Source organism: Poecile atricapillus, chromosome 1 (genome assembly GCF_030490865.1).
Source record: "Poecile atricapillus isolate bPoeAtr1 chromosome 1, bPoeAtr1.hap1, whole genome shotgun sequence".
Lineage (NCBI taxonomy): Eukaryota > Metazoa > Chordata > Aves > Passeriformes > Paridae > Poecile > Poecile atricapillus.
The window spans coordinates 124,542,242-124,563,923 of NC_081249.1; the positions used below are offsets into that span (position 1 = coordinate 124,542,242).

A 21,682-nucleotide genomic window follows, 5' to 3' on the forward strand; every position below is an offset into this window, starting at 1 on the left:
GTATCACCTGTATATCTCTGACACTGTGCAGATCAAGATAGAAAATGAGCTTTGCTTGATTTATGAGTTACAGTGTCAAAATGCACATGGGAAAAGTCCTAATGAAGTGTGTAGCTCTTTAGAAGAGTTTTCATCTAAGGAGAGCACAGTGGATTTTTACCTCATTCAACTTCAAGGCACTTAGGAAAGTTCAGTGGGTTTTTTGTCCCTTTATATTGTAAATTTTTCCTTAGCAAATAGGCTGCCTTTTCTTACTTACCTGTTATCTCCAGCCTAAAGGGCCCCAGCTGACAATTAATCACTGTTGTAGCATTTGTTGCATTTTTAAAACTTTGATATAAATACTCTGTTGGCCCTGGTTTAGGATAAACTGCACAACAATCTATTGGTCTCACTGCTAGGAGAGCTGTGCCACCTCTGAACTTTGTCATCCATTGCTTGTCACCAAACGTGCAGCCTTGATGGGCAAACTCCAGTCCTGGCCTGGCTGTACAGAACTTGCTGCTCTCATCCACAATAATCCATTTCTGATTTCACATCCATTCAATGCCTGTCCATATTAAAGGATTTCTATTTACAGATGTAGGTGAGAGATGCTGTTTAATAAATTTGGGGGGAAAAATGGGAAAAATTTAGTACTTGGTAACTCAGGCTAAATCAACCATTATGTGAAAGTTTGATATTCAAGCTAATGGGTAATTTTCAGAGTTGTTCTTTACTGCTACTTGCAATTTCTTAATAAAAAATGAATGCTGTTCAGTATGAGTAGTGCCATTTAAATTCATTTCCATGAAGTAAAATGTTCTTCTCTGCAGACCCTGCCTGCAGCTCTGAGAGCCCTGAAAGGCAAGGCAGCTCGTCACTGCCTGACTCAGGAGCTAGGCCAGCATGTCAAAGAAAACCGAGCAATCCTGGACCATCAGCAGTTCGACTACATCGTGAGAATGATGAACTGTGCTTTGCAGGTACAGTATGGCAAGGCTTTGCCCTTGATTGTCTTGCTCTTGTTTAGGATTAGGATAAGCAAAATTGCTTAGAGAGTTGTGGAGAAGCAAAATAATTAAAATACTTATCCATGTCCTGCAGCGATATAGCAGATACTACTTCATGGTGTATTTAAATATTTTGTTGTTGAAAAAATAAAAGATGAAATGCTCAGGTCTGTACAGATCCGCCTGATATGAGAAGCAGAAAGAAAACTGTTGCCATTATTAATAATTTAGATACAATTTAGTTTTGGTAGATACTGAAATGATTTAACTTAATTGCTTGAAGTGCTTTTTTTTAATGAGTGGGTCTTGGCTTTTCCAGGTCATTTTCAGCCCAGAGTTCCTAAAATATATATCAACCACTGCTCAGTTAAAAATCCCAAAAGTTTGTCTTCTTTGTTTAAACATAGCTTAAGGAAGCATACTTTCTGCTTCTGTGGCTCCTTGGTGGCAGTTCTGCTTGTCACAGTGACATCTTGGTTTGTCAGAATCTCACTGCGTTTGCAGTTCATCTCCAAAGTTAATTCTACTGACAAATTATTATGTGCTGAATAAGCATCAACATATGCTGGCAGCTACCTATGAAAGCAAAATATGTGGGTGACTTCTTTTGACTTTCATTTAAATAATTGGTCTGTTTTACCTCCATTTGTTCTCAATTCATCATCTGAAATATTTTATAGACTTACATGTTTTCAGTCTCTTGTCTAAGAATGTAGTGGTATTTTTATTAATTTGTAATGTGATCACATTTGGTTATAATTTTTCTTTTTTTGACCCTGTCTAAGTTATTCTGTCAGATTAGGGACTTGATGGAGGCTTTAGTGTTTTAATCCCGTTCTCCTCTAACCTACAACCCACTGAAATTGCTCTGCAGCAATTTAAAAATGGTTGACCCACATTTTTTAGAAGGCAAGTGCTAAATGCCATTTTCACTGAAGTGTAGAAATAAATTAACATTGACTGAGCAAATGCCGACTCAGGTCACCATCAAGTGAAAGTTGTGTTGTCTGTTGCATTTCTTGTTTGTTCACAATAAGGTATTTTTCTTACTTGTTGTGAGAGAAGTTCATCTTTGTCTGAGCAGTGGTCTTAAAAGCAAAACTACCTGCAGTCAGCAGATGAAAACTGAAGTTGACTGGCTAAAATTACACAGTACATAGAATCTGCTTTTTGGCACAGGTCTGCACTTTTTCCAAACTCTAAATTTCCTTAGAGCTGGAAGAAAAATGGAATTTATCTGTGAAACTCTGTTTCTCTGCCCAAAATCATGACTAATGGAGTATTGCACCTGCTGTGTATTCCAGAGTTAGAAATTTTCTTTCAAACCAGAAAGCAGAATTGTCAAGATGTGTCACAGATTTTGCTTCTACTTTTTTGATCATTCCTGGGTTAAAAACACATCTAGATGTTTTTAGACAATAGGAACAAAATACAAATCCCCTTTATGTATCTTACAAAAATGATAGCAGAAGAAAATGATATTTCCTTTTCTGAGGAAAGAAATACTGACATTACCTATTAATAAAATAATAAAAGCCAATTCTGCTCTGGAAGAACAGCTTTTTTCCCATTCTGGTGATTTGAAGGCCCAAAAATGAGCAGAAGTTCAAGGAAATGGATGTGTCTGAAGAATTACTGAAATTAAAATAGGCTTGTTTTTTCTCAGTAAAACTAGTAAATATAACTGAAATTGTGCAGGGGAAGGAGATCAAATAAGGAGGCACAGTCTTTATGCCTTCCCTCCCCACCTCCCAATAGTATTTTCATATCTTTGAAAATATGAAATGAAAGTTTTCATTTTTCAGGAGTAAGCTTGGCCAACATGAACTCCTGACACTGGGCAGTGAGTTAGAAGCAAGTATTTTTAACATCTATTTTTATGACATATGAAGTTATTTATGAAGATAAAAAAATGATGAATAATTTGTCTATGCACTTTGCTCAAGTGTGTTATTTGAAACAATGTATAAATTGTGACATTTTGGAACTTCCCTGTATCAATTCAAGAAAAAAGCACATTATCAAAAACTTAAATAAGTTTGCCCTTGTTGCAGTGGGACTCAGCAAGTCAGCATTTTACTCTAGACACATGAATTCTGTTAGCTGCAGGTCGTAAGAGTGAGTAATTTAAGCACTGTTAAAAAGACACAAAAATCTAATTTAAGAAATGTGGTCTTAACTGGAGATGTAGTGAAGCTTTAGGGAAATACCACATTAATTCTTGATGGGGTTTTTGGGGAGAGTTAAGTTGCAGTAGGGCTTTCAGACCTCACTGAACTACTGGAATTGTGGAAACTGCCTCAGTCTTACCACCAGATTTTTCTGTTAACGTTATTGCACATTCCCATTGGTTTCTGTAAGATGCAAACTGAAATCCTGCTGTGGCTGGAGGCACGGAGAGGGTGATCCAAGAGCTGAGAGGAAGGAAGGGAATGCCCTGGCAGGGTGGGCAGAGCCCTGGCTCCCTGCCCAACACGCTGGGTTGAGTGGGACATGTGTGCAGCAAGCTCCAGAGCCATGGTTTGCCCTGGGACACACCAGTCTCACCTGCTCATCCAGGTGGGAAATCTGATGCTCTCCAACCACCAAACCTCTGCCAATGATGAGGTGAATTGTTATAAACTCAGCACATCAACATTTTGCTGTAGACACACTAATTCTGTTAGCTGCAGGATGTAAGACCAAGTAATTCAAGACACAAAAACCTAAGAATTTCAAGAGATGCAGGTTGGCCATTGCTGGGAAGTCTTTTGGACTGAATTATTTGTCTTACTGTGAAATGCTGGGTGTCACAAAATCAGGAAGATTTCACTCTGAAAGTCTAATGCAGAGCCCTCCATTGCCAGTCAAGGTTTTTCTGATTGTCTAGTGTCAGGTTTTTTCATTTAATAGAATCTGGGGTTTTTTTATTATTTTTATTTCACAACAATAAAGGTCAGATGCTTTTTCAGAGCTTCTGTACCCTTGTTTTGTGCATGAGGAGCAGTATGTTAACAAAATGCTTGTGATAATCCCACCTTGTATATTATTGCTGATCTTACATCTGCTGCCACAGGGCTTGAGAATTAAGGATGTGGAATAAAATACTCTACTATTGCTTCAAGTGAATAGCTATTTGATTTTAGTGACCAATTCCATAGGCTGTATTTCCCTAAGGATCTCATTTAGCCATTTTGCAACTGGGAGGAAGTGAGGATGGTATTTTACCAATTTCTCTAGAGATGGCAGAACTTGGACTTGCCACATCTCTGGTAGTTGTCAGCTTGAGTTCTCTCAGTCCAAGAGGGGCATTGTTTTAAACTGTTGTTCTTTCAACTGACAACAGGTAGAACCTGCAAATTTTAATATGCTTATGATTTGTGGAATAGAACCTTAGAGTTTTGTATTAATCTGCCTTCTTTAGCAGCTGTGGTGGACTGTGGGAGGCCTTATAGACACAATTCAAGTAAGGTTTGATGCAGCGAGTCTGTACTCAGGTGTTAAAAACATGCTCTTCTGTGTCTGAGAAGGATTGACAATTACTGCTGCTGAAATAGAAGTGAGAGAAGTATTTCTGATCCATTTTAATAGTAGGAAGATCAAAATTACATAGCCATTGTAATGGTCATTGAATATAGCAGATACCTTCTGATGAGAGCAATTAAATCCCCAGTTATTTGCTTTTACCTCTGCTAGGAGCTGTCACTGACCACTTGCTGAAAACTTTATTGTCATGCCCTGAGTAACACTTTTCCCCTGACAAATCATGTAGTGTGAGAAACATTTAAATCAGCCTGTCTTACCATAGTGATTAATACCTTTGCTAGAGGAGCAGGAGCATTGTGTTCTGTTCCATATGTTATATTACTAAACTACTTTTAAAAAACACCTGTAGTGTTGTAAAAGCTTAAGATAGTGATTGGCAATTCAGTTCATTCAAACAGATACAAACATTCATGCAGATAAAAATGTGAAATTATAGCTCTAAACACTATTTCAGTTATACTTGCTTTCCTCTGCTGTTGTTACCTCAGAAAAATTTGCAGTTCCACATAGATTGCTATTTCAAACATTTTTCTTTCTGTTTTAATTTTCTATAATAACATTTGCTGACATCTCAGAAAAAAATACTTAAGTTTTTTAATGCAACTGAAAAGCCTTTTTTTTTTAGCAGGGAAACACTTCTATGTAATTATGTTTTCAACAACACATTGTGCTTTAATACTTGTTCAGAAATCATGGCAGAAACCATCTCAAGGCTCAGTTTGCACACTTCTCCATTCATTCATTGCAGTCATAACTTGTCCAAAGTTTCAGTTGTCTCTCTAACTTTCCTCTGACAGCAACAAGTGAACACTGTATTTTGAAATATAGTTGCACTTAATTTGAAAAAGTGATAGTAGAAGCAAGAAGAGGCCTGAATACGCTGTGGGGATGGTATTTGATAACCTGAAACAATTTTCAAATTAAAAAGACACTCAGAGCAATTTGCATAAAATGTTTAACAGTAATAGTAAGTCTTCCTAAGAAAATTTCTTTCTGGTGAAAGATTCTTTTCAAATAATGCAGGACTTTGAGACACCTTTGTTGGGTAGTTGGAACAGATAAAACTTCTCATTTCAAAGGAAGATTTCCAGGATGTTGTGGTACAACACTGCCTCTCTAAGATGTTGGTCAGTAATATTGCCTAACTGCATATTAATGCTTTTGTTTGGCAAATGCGAGTCAAATTGGAAAACACATCTGCACCAGACATCTGGATTCTTCATCTAAATGTGGTCAGAGCAGGAAAAATGTGCATAAAACTGATAAATACGTAAATACTCTCAAAATTCTGGTCTTAAGCTTTAAGGAATGAATGAGTGATGTGATTTAATCTGACAGTTTCACAGTCACCAATGCTGGTTTAGGACCTGCTCCAGTGTCACATCTGTGTCAACAGACTAACTGAGAGAATATCTTTAATAGTAGACTAATCAGTCATTGTTTTAGTGCTTTAGGTAGTTTCTGATAGATCACTGTGGCTTTCCAGTGTGGCAATAACCAGGTGTTTATATCTGAAACAGATTATACTGGATGTTCTAGAAATAGCCTTGTAGTATACAGTATGAAATACAACCTAGTAGCAACCAGGACAAAATTAAAAATGTAACCTGTGTTAGGTTACAACAAAGGCACATCTGGGCCCTCATCTGTTCTCCAACATAGGCAAAAAGCAGATGGAAGACAATCCTGATTTATTTTGCCTCTAGAACTTTGCTTGTGATTCTTCTATATTGTTTTAGTGCAATAAGGGCCTCTTTGTAGCACTTACTGTGCAATCTGTTGTGAAAGAAACTTTGATAGGCAAAATTAAAAACAATGGCATTCTATAAATAATATTAAATTTATTTTTCTTAGGCAAGTAACTTTTGTATTATGTTCTGCCACCAGATAAAGTTTAAAAACCTATCAGTCAGTTCTCAGAATTCAGAGGTTTACGAATACTGTCCAATAACAAGAAAGATTTTATTATTCCTGAGAGAAAATCAGCTCGGTGTGTGTGTCATATGATTCAAATTCTTGGCAATATGAAGGTTACATGAGCTAGCATTTCTCATATTTTATGTTGAAAACTATGTTGCTAAACATCTTTATTTTGGAGGGTTACAGTAGATTTCTCTCCTTTTGGACTTTTATTTCATGACCTGTCTTTTGTTACTCAGTTTGACTTGCATTCCTGGAAGCAGAGTCTCAGAATTCATGTTTTAAAAACAGCACTATTTAAAAATACTTAAAAAAAATCAGACATGAAGAGAAATCATGGGAGTTTAACAGGCCCACACTTAATTCTATTAATTTATCAGTTATTACCAGTTTGAACTTTCTCATCATGTTAGATGTAGTAATGGTATTGTTTAAGTGGGGAAAAAAAATGAGATTCCTGTGTTTAAGGCTTGGGCTTCAAGCTTCCAGATTTAATTCTGTATTGTGCTGAACATGATTTCAGTAGGGTTTTTCTTGGTCACATCGTATGGTTTCTCTGATGAATGATTCCCAAAAAGTAGAAATAACAACTTTATCATCCTGTTGACTTTTTAAGGGTCCACCTATAAAATTCTGGACTTAATAAAAGAAGTTGCTATTCCTGAACCTTTCTGATAATGTCTTTTTCCCAAGAGATTGCACAGTACTAGAATATCATTGCACTGATATTGAACTGATAGTGCTCACATAATTTCTCTAGAAGAATAAATGGAAACACATTGTAAAAGATTGTATTGTCCATCAGTTTTCATTTTTCCTTTCTTCACTCTGAGGAACATACCTTTTGTTATACTCATCCCATCTCATAGGATGGCCACAGAGTCCTGGGAGATTCCAGTCAAGGGCATCTCTGTGAAACCCAGAGAACGGAATTGCTTTCTTTGCAGTGCTGCCTGTGTGGATCTGTATCATGGAGTAGGGGAGTTGGTGTGTGCTGCTGTCATGGCACTGCCAACTTCCCTACCCCTGCTGGGGTTTGGGACATGATTTTCTGAGCCTGAGAGAGTTTTCAGCCTGTCACTGGCTGATCTGTTTCCCAAGGGAAAGTCTTTTGGGAAACTTTTCTCTCTCAAGGACTGTTTTTTGTAAATAGGTTTTGTTTCTCAAAACAATGTTGTACAGATGTTCTGGGTGTGTTTTTCTCTTGTTCCACCAATGGGACCTGAGAGGTGTTGTTCCTTTTACCAGTCAAGTTAACCTGTATCGGAACACCTTATAAAAGGGCTGAAAACCCTGAAATAAAGGCTTCTGCCTCGTTAGGATGAAAAACCTCGGCTGTTGTGATTGAACCCCTGCTTCTATTTTGTGTCCTCTAGCAACAGGGGGTCAGTCAGCGTTCCCTACACTGCAGGTGTCAAAGGAGGTGACCCCTTTGGCATAGCAGTAACCATTCCTTGGGCTTGGACTCTCCCTGGGTAGGTGACAGTGTCCAGGTGATTTCTTGTTGCATCCTTGGGGACCTTGGTGTGTGCAGTGCTGTCCACAGCGAGGTGGCTGGCTGATTCTGCACGTGTGCCTGTGCCCCAGGAGGGTTGTCTCCAGCTGTGCTAAGCTGCCTCTGTGGTTTTAGCAAGGATGGGTTTTTGATGACCAGGCAGCAGAAAACCATGGTTGCTTTTCACACTGGGACTGTGCCAGGAGTGCTGTTCAGGAATGAGCTCGTGTGTGGCAGGGAAATTCCTAAATTGCTGTTTTCCTGCAGACTTCCGAGACCCTGCTTCTGTTAATCTTGACTTCTGTGTGGACCTTCCCTGCATAGCTATAGCACAAGACTGTTACTTAAGGAAAGGGAAAGAGAGGGATTAGCAGAAATGAGAGTCCCATGGCATGCTGTCCATTCCTGCATCTGCCTTCAGCTTCCCTCCTGGCTTCTGACCAAAGCATGTGGTGTTCACACACTTCCTCCTCCCCTCGACATGTTCACGTGCAATCCAGAGCAGGCCCAGCCTTGTTTTAAGGATCTTTGCTTAATATTACACAAAAATATCAAATGATAGTGGGGTGTTGGTTTTCATGCAAGAATCAGCAGAACTGTGACGTTCACTGTGTGCACATGAGCAGTGGCCCCAGCAGCTTCTCTGGCTGGTTGCAGCTTCGGGGCTCACAGGGGAATTTCCCTGAGCATCTCCCTGGCATGGTGGTGCAAACTCATCCATCCCAGATGGGTCTCTGTGCTGTTGGACAGCTGGAGGAGGCTTTACTCAGGCTTTACTCTTCATGGATGTCTCTTTGTTGCTGGCCTTCTGTTCAACCTTGCCACATTTGCTGTTGGTGCAGGATGTGCTCCCCTGCATGCAGGTACCTCACTGAAACCATGGAGCTCCTCAGAGTGCTGGCATGGTAAGCTCTGACTGCTCTGAAGTGATCATTACTGTTAATTGTGGCCTTGTGGTTGCCAAGTGTTCCTAATAACTCTGTGTTCTGAATAGTTTTGGTCGTCGTGATGAAAAGCAGACGTGTGTTTGTACTCTGCTCACTGCTGTAAATAAAACAAGTCTGGGTTAGGAGTTGTGTTGTTCTGCTGAGCAGTTGCTCTCCAGCCTGGCTGGGAAAGAGGTGAACTGATGAAAGGTAGTAAAAAACAAACCAAAACAAAAAGTCTTTCATGTTAGAAAGAATAGGCACTTTGCTTATATGTGAAATCAGTGACTTCTGTTTTTACAGGTTTTATATCTATAAAAAATAAGGAAGTAACACGTGGAATTTTGGTTTTATCTAGGATGTTAGGTATGTTTATAAAGTGTATTACTGTACAGGCCCCTCATTCCCTATAGATGTGTGTATAACACTGTTAATTATGTGTACATGCACTTCATCTGCTCTGAGTGCCATTTAATGTGTACAGTAAGTGGCAGAATATTGCATGGTGTTGATTTGCTGTACCCATGCAGTGACTGCACCACTGTGGCCACACAAGTGCACAGTCTATTTTTAGGAAAAGGAATTCCTGTGTAAGGTGGTCTCTGATCTTCTTTCCCCTGCACTTCACCCTTCAAGAACCTGGTAAGCCCAAGTAGAGAAGCTGCAGTGAGACATCTCTGCAAGGTGTGCTGCCTTGGCCACCAGGAGCAACACACCAGCTGGACAAGTGGTTTGTTGTTTCTGTAAGGAATTTTATGAAGCTTCTGTTTCTAAGTGTTTGATTTTTCAGGAATTTGCTTAAAAATTACTGATGGGTGGCTGTAAGAGCCTCATTATTTTTTGCATACGGTCGTTTCTGAAGCAGAAGGAGGATGGAATATCCCAAGTCTTCTAATCATTTGGTTGCTGTCATGTTTGCATAACCTTTGGTTTAAACAATTGAGATCTTGGCAGCTTGCATTCAAAAACTGAAGTGTGGTGCTGAGATAAATACCATAAAACACAGGCCAGTTCTGGGTTTTGTCAGTGTTTTGTGTAAACTTTGACAAATGCATTAATATGACAAATAAACAGCAGTGAACTGTGTGCCATTTTAGAATAATTTCTAAGGAAAAAAAGCATAAAGATCAATTTCTTTACAGTAAAAGACCTTCCTCTGTTGTTACATGAAAAGTGTGTGCCATTATAGAACAAGAACACAAAATAAAGGTGTAAACAAAAGAATATTTGACAATCTGCATATGTTGTAAAAAATTCTTGCAGCTGCTGACATTCTTTTTCAATATTACAGCCCAGAATTATGACTTAAATTAATTGGCTTTTAGGATGCATGGAAAATGCCATGTAAACATGCTTTAATGAGGATTTTTTTTTTTTGTAATTCCTTCCCTGTACTCAGTCACAGGGGCAGGCTTTGGTACCTAGTGATCCAACAAAGTATTTAAAAATACTTTTAGGAAAATAAATAATTAATAAAATAAAATAAAAATAAATAAAAAATAAAAATATTTTACCTCATGTCTGTACAGAAAACAAACAAAACCCACAACCCCCTTTCCCCACCTCTCCCCTAATTCTTGAACTCTGAAGTCCAAAACTCCACTTGGGAGCTAAGAATTGGAATTGGAAGTGCCTGCTTAACAGTGTAAAGCCCCACAATGTTTGTAAATGAATAAATTGATTTGATTTTCTGTACAAATTATTTGACTTTTAAGGACAAAAGCAGCTTCTTTTGATTAAATTAAGTCCTTTGGTCAGTTGTAACACCTTGTAAAACCTTTACTTGGAATGTTAATTGATTAAACATCATTTTAGAGAATATAAACCCCTCATTAAACATAAGTAAATTCCATACAATTGCCATGTAATATTCTCTATCTCTTCCAGGTAAATGGAATGAAATCTCTTTCTAGATCTTATTTTAACCATAATAGCTATAATACACTTAAAATCAACTTGCATTATAAGGGTGCCATGATTTTCAGCACTTCTTTAGAAACTTCACATTTTCCCTTGCCTGCATTATAATACTCTGTTTGTAATATTGTAATTTCCAAATCCAGGATACAACCTGCATATGAAAATAGTAGGTGCCGGAACTGATTAATTTAAAATCAGTCCAGCAAACCATAATTAATTATTTCAACCAATTTAATGATAAGGTATTTTGCAGAGATTTTCATCAGAGTCAAGCACCTCTGTTATTGTTAGGTAAGTGGTGAATTTTGACTGCACCATCACAGTCATGTCTCGTTGCACAAATGGGCTCCAGCAGATGACGCAGCAGCATCATGCTTGTGCACCCAGCTCTCACCCTGTGTATTAATTAATATATTATTATTATTATATAAGTATTATATTAATTAATAACGCAGATCTTCATTGTTTTAGCTTCTGTGCATAAGAGAAGATTCAAAGAAGGAGAAGGGTGGTAAGTAAGAGTATTTGAAGTTTTTAGTAAGTTGTTGACTAGCAGTACCTGGCAGGATGTCTCACAGGATTGAACCAAAAGCTACGCTCCTCAATGTCCTTGCAAAACCAGAAAACACAAGATCTAAAATTTTAGCAACATAAGGAATTTGGACAAAATGTGGCCATCAACACTAGCATGGTACTGAAAGACAAGGGGTGCTGTGGGATTCATGTCAGCTATGATAGTGAAGGTCTTCCTGAAAGCTTGAGGATTTCTTTGCTACTTAGAGCTGCAGATAAGATAAAAGGAATGAGAAGATGGTTAAATGCATCAGGATATCTACTCATATTTCTTGTTAGGAAGAGACACAGATAAGAAATCCTTATCATTTGAGTCATCACATTTATTGTACATGGCTGATAGTTCTTGCTGATGCAGTGTGTTTCATTCAGTATAAGCACTAAATAATGCCATGCTGTCCAGAAATTATCTGTTGATCTTCAGAATTGTGTTCTGCACTCATTTGGTGATTTGCTAGTGTGTGTTCTCTGGAATTGGAGTCATGCTGGTTTTAGGATGCCAAAGCCATTGCTAATGCTTAAACCTCTCAGTTTTTGTTTTCACTACCCATTCTTTTTATCCAGCCATTCCAATCCAGCTCATCCTTCAAAAAACTCCAAACATGAATTGTGAGGAAAGAATTCCAAAAAGTATGACTATAGTGGGGACATAGAACTTCACTAGTATTTCACTCTACCCCAAGGTACAGAAGTCTAATTGAACTTCTTGTTGCCATTTACTGTGATTACATAGCAGAGCTGCTCTTTCTGCATTTTTGCTTAGAATGTCAATGAAATAAGAACAAAACAGGTGTTTGGAACAAAACATTCTGGAAGGAAGATTAGATAGCCTAGGAGAAGATTTGTCAGGGTTTAAAATGGATTAACTAGCAACCCAAAATCTGGCAAAGAAGGCTTTTTCTTTGGCTAGTTAGCTGGATGTTGCTACTAGCAGTGATTTAGAAGGCTATGGAACAGAAAGGGATCATATCAAGATTTCCTAGAATTTGTACCAAAGAAAGAATTTTGCTGGAAGGCAGTGCTAGTACATTTCTGCTTCTTTGGTCCACACAGCAAGCTCAAGGATGTCTTTTCTCCTCTGGCTGTGTTTGCCCTGCCAAACAGTTTTTATGTAGAACAAGAATTTTTTTTAAGGACATCCAAACATGCCTCTTCAGCTAAATGACCAACTACTACATTTTGTGAGTTTACTTTTTTCTTCTGTTACCAAAGTTGGAGGAGTTACTTCATGGAATTCTAACCTTCTTAATTCCTGAAGCTATTTAAAAATCTCAGAGGAAAATACCAATTCAGCAAGCTTTAAGACTGAAGGATTCTGAGGTTCTACAATTGCCAGTTCAAAATTGGTTTACTACTTCTTCCATTGTCTTTATCTCTTAAAAAAAATGCTTCATGCTTGTTTTCACTTGGATTCTTAGAAAGGCAAGCATTTTGTTAATAATCAAGAAATTAATTTTTAATAAATGCTTCATAAGAAACAGTTCCCACACCTCCTGTACATTTGTCATACTTCTATTATTGAACCACCAAAAAGTGTGAGATATCAAATAAAATCTGTATCTGTATGAAAGAGGTGGCTGCGCTCCATGCACTGAAAAGTGCAATCAGAAAGTTTAAAATACTTAACGTTAAATAAAAACATTGTATTTTCTATGTTTTCCTTTTTCATAGTTTAAATATTTGTATTAGAATATATATTTTGTTGGTGGATGTTATCTTGGAGGGAGCACTTCAATAAATCAAGCAGGCTTGAAATTTCTGAATCTCTTGGGCTTTTCAGGCTTTGTGGCAACATTCTTCCTTGATCACACAGGTTCGATGGGTTAACCAAGGTGGACACTGCTCTACAACATGCTACTTAATCATGCACGACATAAATCTTTCAGTTTCCCAAATTTGCTCTAAGTATTCTTTTCTGTGAACTGTTTATCCTTGTAATGACTTTATTGCTGGATTTTTTTTTTTGTCCAGAAAAAAATCCCAGGAAAATGGGATATTTCTGATAATGGCTCTAGTAACATGATTTTTTCACAATGTGCTGCGTGCCTAATTCTGGTTCTCGTTACAAAGTTAATTTTTGGATTAAGCAACTTCTACAACAACTTCCATTAATGTTGTTAAAACTGCACTGCTCTTTGAAACATAACAGAAGATTTACATTCCAGCCTATTAGGGAACAGAGAGGTCTGGCAGCGGGGTTGGCAACGAGGGATTTTAGGTTCTGTCAAGTTCACCAGCACAACTAATACAGTGCGTCATCTGTGTCTGAGCATGGAAAAGCCCTCGCTGGATGAATTTGAGATTCAGAACCTTAGAATTACCTCAGAGAAACCCACAAAACGCTCCTTGTCATCCTTGAAATTCTGCAGCCATTGCAGGTCATCCCAAGAAATATCCTCTTCCAGCAGCTGACACTTGTTTCATGGATCCAGAAATGGAGCTGCACCAACAAAGGCGATCCAAGAAACTTCTTCCAGGAGCAGCTGGTCGATGTCGTTCGTGTTGTCCTTTGGTGCAGCTGCACACAGACTATCTGGTGCCCCTGCCAAAACTATAGGAAAGCTTTTCAGGACTATCAAGGTTGGCTTAAAAAGCCCAAAGTTGTCTTGCAGCAGGATACGTATTTTCAATACATATTGAAAAGAGACCCCGTTTTGGGCATTTGGTGGAAAATGCCTCTCCCAAAGGCAGAGCTATAGCCAGGCAAACATGGGCCTGGGTTCTCAGGAGCACCTGCCAGAACCCTGTGGATGCATTTGATGTAGATATAGATACATAAAATTGACATCAGCTTTCTTGCCAATAATTTCTATCTGTGCTGGTTGAGCGCATTGTTTTCTCTTTATATATTTATTTAGGCTTTTTGGGATTCTTTCAGTTGTGCACTTTCCTGGTAGTTTTAGTCTCTTGGTTCAGATCCATAAACTTCCTAATTGTCTTGTTCTTTTGCCCCTGCTGTAACTCTTTGTGAGACTAATGTTTTAGGATTTTTGACTTGGTTTGACATGTGTAGCACAGCACAAGGCTCCCAGTGCTGTCCATGTGTATTTCATGTTTCCACATGGAATTACCCTGTCCTTTGTACAGACCTTTTTTGTCTTTGGGATGCTCAGAAGGCTCTTTCAGTCTGTGTTGCTAGTCAGCAGCAGTCCTTCCCTCCAGCATATTTAGCACTCTCCCAGATTTGATGTCAGTTAGAAATGATGAAAATGCATTTCATGCCATTTTCCATTTTGTTAATGAAAATATTCACCACAGTATCAGGCCCTGAAAACAGGATTCAGAACCACCTGTCTGTTAAACTTTGAGCCTGACAGTGCAGTCAGTTTTCCAGTCTTTGATCCAGACTTTTCTCCCAGCTTGTCTCCAAGGGTACCAAAGGAGCCTGCAAAACACAGGCTGCTCTTTCCCCACATACAGAGCTTGGTATTTCATTGAAGAAGATGATCCAGTTTTCTTTGGTCAGCTGTTTTTTTGTGTTCTAAATCGCTTTTGTGTTCTCGCTGTGTCTGGAAATGCTCTCTATGAGGACTTGCTCCCTTCCATCCAGCCTGTGGCTCCCCCAAACCTGTTCTTTGCCTTCTTTGAATTGTTGTCACAGGTTTTATTTCTTGTTCCCCAGAAAATCTGTTGGCAAGAGACTGAGTCTCCCAAGGGGAAAACCTTGGGGATTAGAAGTTCTCTTTCCTAAGATGATGTAATTGAGGGTTCTTAGCATAAATAAAAAAATTATTTTGCTATCACGTGCTATTCAGTGGAAAATTTTCAGTGAGCCCTAGTTCCAAGTTGTATTTCATCAGACACTGTTCAGTTTCTCCATAGTGAAGTAGATCCAAAATCTTTTGGTAGCTGATTTGAACCGAGCATCGGCTCATTACGTGACAGAAGATGGATGTAAAATTCCACATCTATCCAAACGTTATTATTCTAAAGTGAAAAACTGATTTTTCAGTGAATCACTTTACATACCCATATAAATCTCATTTATTTTTTTAAGAGTTCATTCCTGTTAAGTTGTAAAAATTGTACAGAATGTGTACTGATGATGTGATGCATTTTTATTAAAAGTATGTGAAATGAAACTTAGAAAAGAATAGTAAAATGAAGTCAAGCGAGGTGAATGTATTTGTACATATTTGAAATTTTATGACTTTGCTTTAAAATTTAGGAGAGGAGATGCTGCTGGGAGTAAGGATGTGTTCTGTGTACTTGTGAACTGATTTGTTAATATGTAGCTGGACTATACTGTAATATGGCATCTATTTTAATAGTTCTTTTAATGTCTTAAGCATTTCTCTGTTGTTCCTTAACTCAATTAAACAGGCTTTTCTGTACAGCAGTTTACAGAATATCCTGTGTTAATGTTTTGCAGTGGCTGCAGAAGTGTTTTGGTCTACCAGGGCTCTAGGAGTACACTGCAGTTCCTAGATATATTATGAATTAATCACCCTCTCCAACTGAGCAGTTAATGGATATTGATCACTTTTTTGTCATGAATTGCAATGTATTCTATCATTTGAGTGTTGTTTGTCAAAACTTTTTACAAATTGCTGTGCAGGACCTTGTATCACAGCTGGTGTAGTTTAAGGTTTGGACAGAGTCACTGTGAATGAAGCCCTGCTGTGAAATAAAAGTCAAAAGGCATCTTGGCATCCCAACCATTTCCTTGGGAGAAGATTACAGACTGAGTATGTTGAACTTTATTGCCATGGGCCTCATGACAGTATTCAGAAACATGCATGGCATTTCTGTTAAAGAAACTCAGATGTGCTGAGACGCGAGGGATGGCATTCTTGTTTTTATCAGTATCTTGCAAAAAAAGTTACATGTTTTTAAGCTTTTGGGGTACAGGAAAAATACAGTGACAAATGTGTAATTTATGCATATAAAAATTGAGGTCCCTGATCTCCTAAATGTAATTTGTAACAAGGAGGAGGAAATGACTAACCTCAAGCCTAGACGGAAATGTATTTATTGAGAAAGCGTGGGGGTGGGGGTGGGTTTGACAGCTCTTCTTTGAGTGAAATGTTGTTTCTTGTTTTCACTTGCTGTGAAATCAGGAGTAGGATGGGGCTGCACAGAGAAAATCTGTTGCATTTGCTAGCTTGTGAATGTGTGGAGTAAAGCAAAAGGGAACTTAAAGACCACTGAACACTTTGTGCATCTGGAATTGCATCTAAACTGCCTTGATTGAATTCTGTTCCTTATACCAGTATGCTTCAAGGGCAGGTGAAGACAAACATGAAGTTCCTCAGGAAGTAAAATACCTCTAAGATAAAGCTGGATCTCCTGCCTGGAATGGCAGCTCTACAGCATCTTGCATATCGTGTTGCTGACAGGATAGGTTCCTTAATTAAATGGTCATTGCAAAGGCTTCTGATCAGGCAGAAAGATCACAAAGTCAAAACAAATCAGTGAGAATTCTCCTGGGTTGGGTGCTGTTCCTTTGTCTTCTGCACTGGCATCATCACTCTGTGGTGGCCACAAAGGGTGAAGAGACTGTTCCTGTAGCAGAATTCAGAGCACAGGTCAAGTCTGGGATCTGGATTTCAAGTTCAGTTGTTGCTGTCAGACCAGGCAGCAGAATGAGATGCTGCTCATCAAAAGCCCAGAGAGTGATCCTGATCAGTGTTAAACCTGGAAACCAGGGACAGTAAGAGTGTTCTTGTCTTGGTTTTATTAACTGTGAATCCCTGCAGCAATGTTTAGGTAGAACAGAAATGGAATTAAAAGCTTGTGTTAATGAGTGACACATAAAATGTATTAGGGTTATTTATGAAGGAAGAGTTGGTTTTTGTGAATTAATACTTTTGAAAAGCTCTTTATATTCTTATCAAGACGAGAAGTTTTAAAAAAAATGAGAATTTTGTCAGGCTGTATCTCCCAAATTTTCAGCTTGTTGTTGTAGTTCTGTCAGAGATAAGGCAACAGGTAGTCAGCTCGATGGACTTTCCCAGTATGTCTACTTTTCATCCTGTCTCTCAGGTCCCAGAAGAGTTCCACTTAATAAAATTGTAGCTGCTTCAATAAGGTTTGATTTCACCTTTGTCAGCAAATAAAAAAGGAAAAGTTTGATCCCACTATAAAGCAGAGCAGCTGGCATTGATGGTAACTTCACTGGGCAAAGCTCTGTGTGAATATTAGCAAGAAAATAAATTCATATTAATTTTCACTGAAAAAAAAGTTTTGCTTATGATTCCAATAAGAAGATTCAAAACTTTCTTCTGAAGTTAATTATGTGATGCTAGTAAAGGCAATATAAGTGATTACATTGTCATATTGGCATTTATTCCAACAAACTCTGTAATTTTAACTATTGCTTTATTTGTGAAGTTAAAACTTGTAAGTTAAATATTTTTAAAAGTTATTTTGGAAATTCCAAGTAGGACTGTGTTTTTTCAAGACAGCATATAATTATATTAGCTATAATCCAATATTGTTAAATTGTCAGTTTATTTACTTGCATTTTTAATTCTGCAAAGGACATTGGTGGTAAATTCAATTTACATAGAATAGGTTTTCTTTGATCAAACCCATCATTTTTAATAGTTAAATTACATTAATATTGTATTTGTATATGAATGCATAAAAACTATGCAGATTTTCTAATGAAAATTTAAAATAACCTCATTAATATTAAAGTTTAATTATTAAGAACATTGCAGTTCTACCTGAATATCTATTCCTTTTAGCAAAAAAAACATTTTTTTCTAAGCTGGATTGTAACTGCTTTATACCAAAGAAGTAGCTTGTGCATTAGGATTGACAGTTCATATTTCCAAAATATAAACTGCATCAGTAATAACAATTCTGTGATTCAGTAAAACTCTGCCTACATAATACATCTGTAAGAATTAGAATTAAATCCTGACACCATCTAAGTGAGCTGTTGAATTTGTAACTAAGGTTTCACCTGTAATTTGTAGCCGATGTTCTGCACGTGGTTACACATGCTGACTTAACAGTTCTTGGGTTAGTGCTTTAAAAACACATCTGATCCTAAAGTTTCTGCCTTTTTAAAAAAAAAAATAAATAATTTTTTTTTTTCTCTTTTTTTTTTTTTTCTGGATTAATTTTGAGCTTAGTCCTGCAGGGTGATGAATGCTCTTCTTATTCCTAAAAATTGACTTCTGTTACTCTCAAGAGGGACAGTGCAGTGTTGAGCAGCATTTTTAACAGAGCATGCACACATCCTACTGTGCTGCCAGAAAGGGATGGATCAAGTGCTGCCATGTTCAGCTTTTTACTTTGGATGCATTCACTGCATGCTACGGTGACTTTGTGCAATAGTCAGGCCTGTGGGGAATTCCATGTATTCATGGTGTTCCTGAATGTAAGGCAAAATTGGATCCCAAGTTTTTGGCGTACTCGGATTTCTGCAGATTATTAAAAACGTGGTGTCTGAAAAGCTTAGAGCCTAAAGCAGAATGGATTTTAATGCAGGAATATACTGTATCGGGTAGCAGTTAATGAGAGAGACTATCAAGATGAATTTAAAAAGAAAATTCCACCTCTCATGTTATTGAGGTGTTCCATACATGTCTTCTAGATTTTTATCATGTGACTAAGAGCCAGCAGAAATCCCTAGGTGTGAGTTGTTGTTTAATGCAGGAGGAGAGGTAATTTTTGTGCACTGTCATGGTGCTTCACTGGCTTGGGCTTGCTCTTGTGGGATATCAGAGGGGCTACCAGCCTTCTTGAACCTGCATGTCCAGGAGCAGATCAAGGAAGATCTCCTGGGGTGGCTTTTCCCAGCTGTTCATCTCTAGGACCACACTGCAGAGGGATCTCAGCTTCATGGTGGTGTACAATACCCTGTTTTCCAGGCAAGGATTCCGGGCACTACCTGTTCTAAAACCAAGAGTGAGGAGCAGAGTTGACTCTCCTCCAGCAGCAAAAGCCTAAGCTACCTACCAGATTCCAAAAGCCATCAGTTCCTCCCCATATCAGCCCTATGTGTCCAGCCAAGCAGTCAAAATGTGTAAATATTAAAATCTGTAAATTCCAAGCTCTCAGCTCTGCAATCCGATGGCAATATCGAACCACCAGAGTTTTGCTGCGTATTTAAACTGACTGGAGTATAAGAGTAATTCACATGCATTGTCAAAGTAAGTGATGTAAGGAAAAACATTCTCCTTTTATTATTCACTTGTCAATTCAGTGTAGCAAAGCTATTTTAAGTGTACATGAATTCCTGTAACACTTCCAATCTGCTACAGAGTTCAGCAACTGTCTGGATATAGGATCAGTATGGCCAGGACAATGTGCCAGGTTTTCACTCAATTAGGCATGGATTCAAAGTAGTACTCTGCATATGTCATGGTGTAATCTGTATTTCACTGTTAAAGGCCGTTGGTTTTTTGGTGATTAATTTGCTGAAAATAATTTTTGTTCCCCAGATGTGTTACAGCTTCATTTTGTGCAAATTAGATGGAAAAGCTTTGATTATTTTTTGGTATCTGATTTTTGTCTGCTTTTGTAGCAGCAGTAAGAGATGTTTTTCACAATTGGTAAAGACATTATATATAAGGCAGCTGGATTGCATTGTTTCAGGAGTCTAAATTAATTGCCTAAAACACATACATGATATTTCCAGTACTTTGGTTTGTCTGTAAAATTGAGAAGCTGAGATTTCAGTAGAACATCTCTTTGAACTGTGGCATTCTGTCTTGCAGCTACAAAACAGGTAAACAATTACTTCCACTCATCTTAAAACAACAGTGTTGTAATTTATTCCTAACTGAGATCGCTTTGTATTCCTTGTCATATCCAGGAGAAGAAAAAAAAATATAAAGAGATAACACTTCCATACTACAAGTCCATGTACTGCTGACATGGAATATGTGGAGAATTTCATACTTGAAGGAAGGAATGGAAAAATAATCTAATGTGTTGTTTATATGGTGATGATATATATCTTTGAGACATATGTTAGCTCTTGGAGTATTGAATGCTCTCTAGGTGAAGATACATTGCTCAGTTTTTATAAAGATATTTTTATGTATATTTTGGATAAAAGCCCAAAGTCCTTCAAATAGTTTGAGCTAAGGGATTAAGTAGGTAACCTGAAATTGAGGATGGATTATTTGATACCTGGTTACAAATAATTATGGACAGAAATAAGATATGTATTTCTTTGTAAGCTGTTGCACATTTCTAAAGATTGGAAAGTCAAATTTTAAGTGGGAAGCATTCTTGTTAAGTGAAAAAGTACTGAGAATATTTATCATATATTAAACTAAAAATGTGTGTGCTTACTTCCAAATGGGGATTAAGGATGTGGATAACAATAGGGAATAATGCAGAAATGGAAAATTGAAAGCAGCTGAGGCTGTGTCCTTTAGCCTTATGCTCTGAGATCTTACAAACTAATTTGGGTTTGCTATATGCATGGTGCAGTACTGAGAGGCATCATTGAGACATTTTTTGAGTTTCTCAGTGTCCATTTTTGTTACTTTTCCTCTACCAGACTGGAAGTGTGTTATGAAGTGTGAGCACTTGCCAAGCTCGTGCTGTCCGTGCACAGTTAACATTCTTGCATTTGTGCAGAGTGAGACACATTGAAACCCTCAGTAACTCTGTGCAGAAATAAACCTTCACAACTGTGAACTTGTATCCCTTTTCAGAATATATGTGTGAGCAGTTTTCTAAATGCTGCTGTATTTAACTATAATGGACATTGGCATTCCATTTAGGTGAGCTTGATTAAAGTAATAGAAGATGAAGGATTTGTTACTGAAAAGTCACAAAGGTTGAAATAGACTTTAAAATAATGAGAAGCAAAATATTCTTGTGATGAGTTTTTTTGGTCTGCTGTTTTAAACCTGCAATCCACAGTCACTCTGCAGCCATTTAAGAACAAAGAATGAGATGGATACAAGTAACATCCTAATGATGCTTAACATTATTGTTTTTGTAATGTAGATTTCATATTTCTGCTGTCACAATTGGCTGATTCCAGGTTTTTGCTAGTTTCTCTGTTTTAGATTACTCTTACAGGAGATGAAGGCATGAACATAAAGTCTGGCAGAGGAACACGAGATATTTCAATTTTGGCATTTGGTCAGTTGTTACAGTTAATAGGAGTGGTTTGAGTTGCACGGTGTCCACTGCAACAATGATGTTAAAAATATTAAAATAAATTATTCAGCTGGAAATGTTGGTTGCCCATTGATCATCCAGGGGCACAGTGATGATACAATTGTCTAATACAGCTATGTGTGTTATTGTGTTCTGTAATGGTGGCAAAAAGACCTGCTGAAAAAACACCTAATCACTTCTTTAAAAAGTATCATTTTTAACTCCTGTTGGGTATTTTTTGTTTTTTGGTT

The 21,682-nt window shown here is 37.7% G+C and overlaps 1 protein-coding gene across 6 annotated transcripts in view; it reads left to right on the plus strand.

Annotated features, from left to right (window-relative positions):
• The window catches only part of SBF2 (SET binding factor 2), a 232,333-nt gene that overhangs the window by 145,521 nt on the left and 65,130 nt on the right, over positions 1-21,682 (plus strand). For all 6 annotated transcript variants that reach the window (XM_058858387.1, XM_058858401.1, XM_058858419.1 and 3 more), the window contains exon 16: positions 816-965. In XM_058858387.1, the coding sequence (XP_058714370.1) occupies positions 816-965 (150 nt within the window). The remainder of the gene's footprint in view (positions 1-815; positions 966-21,682) is intronic.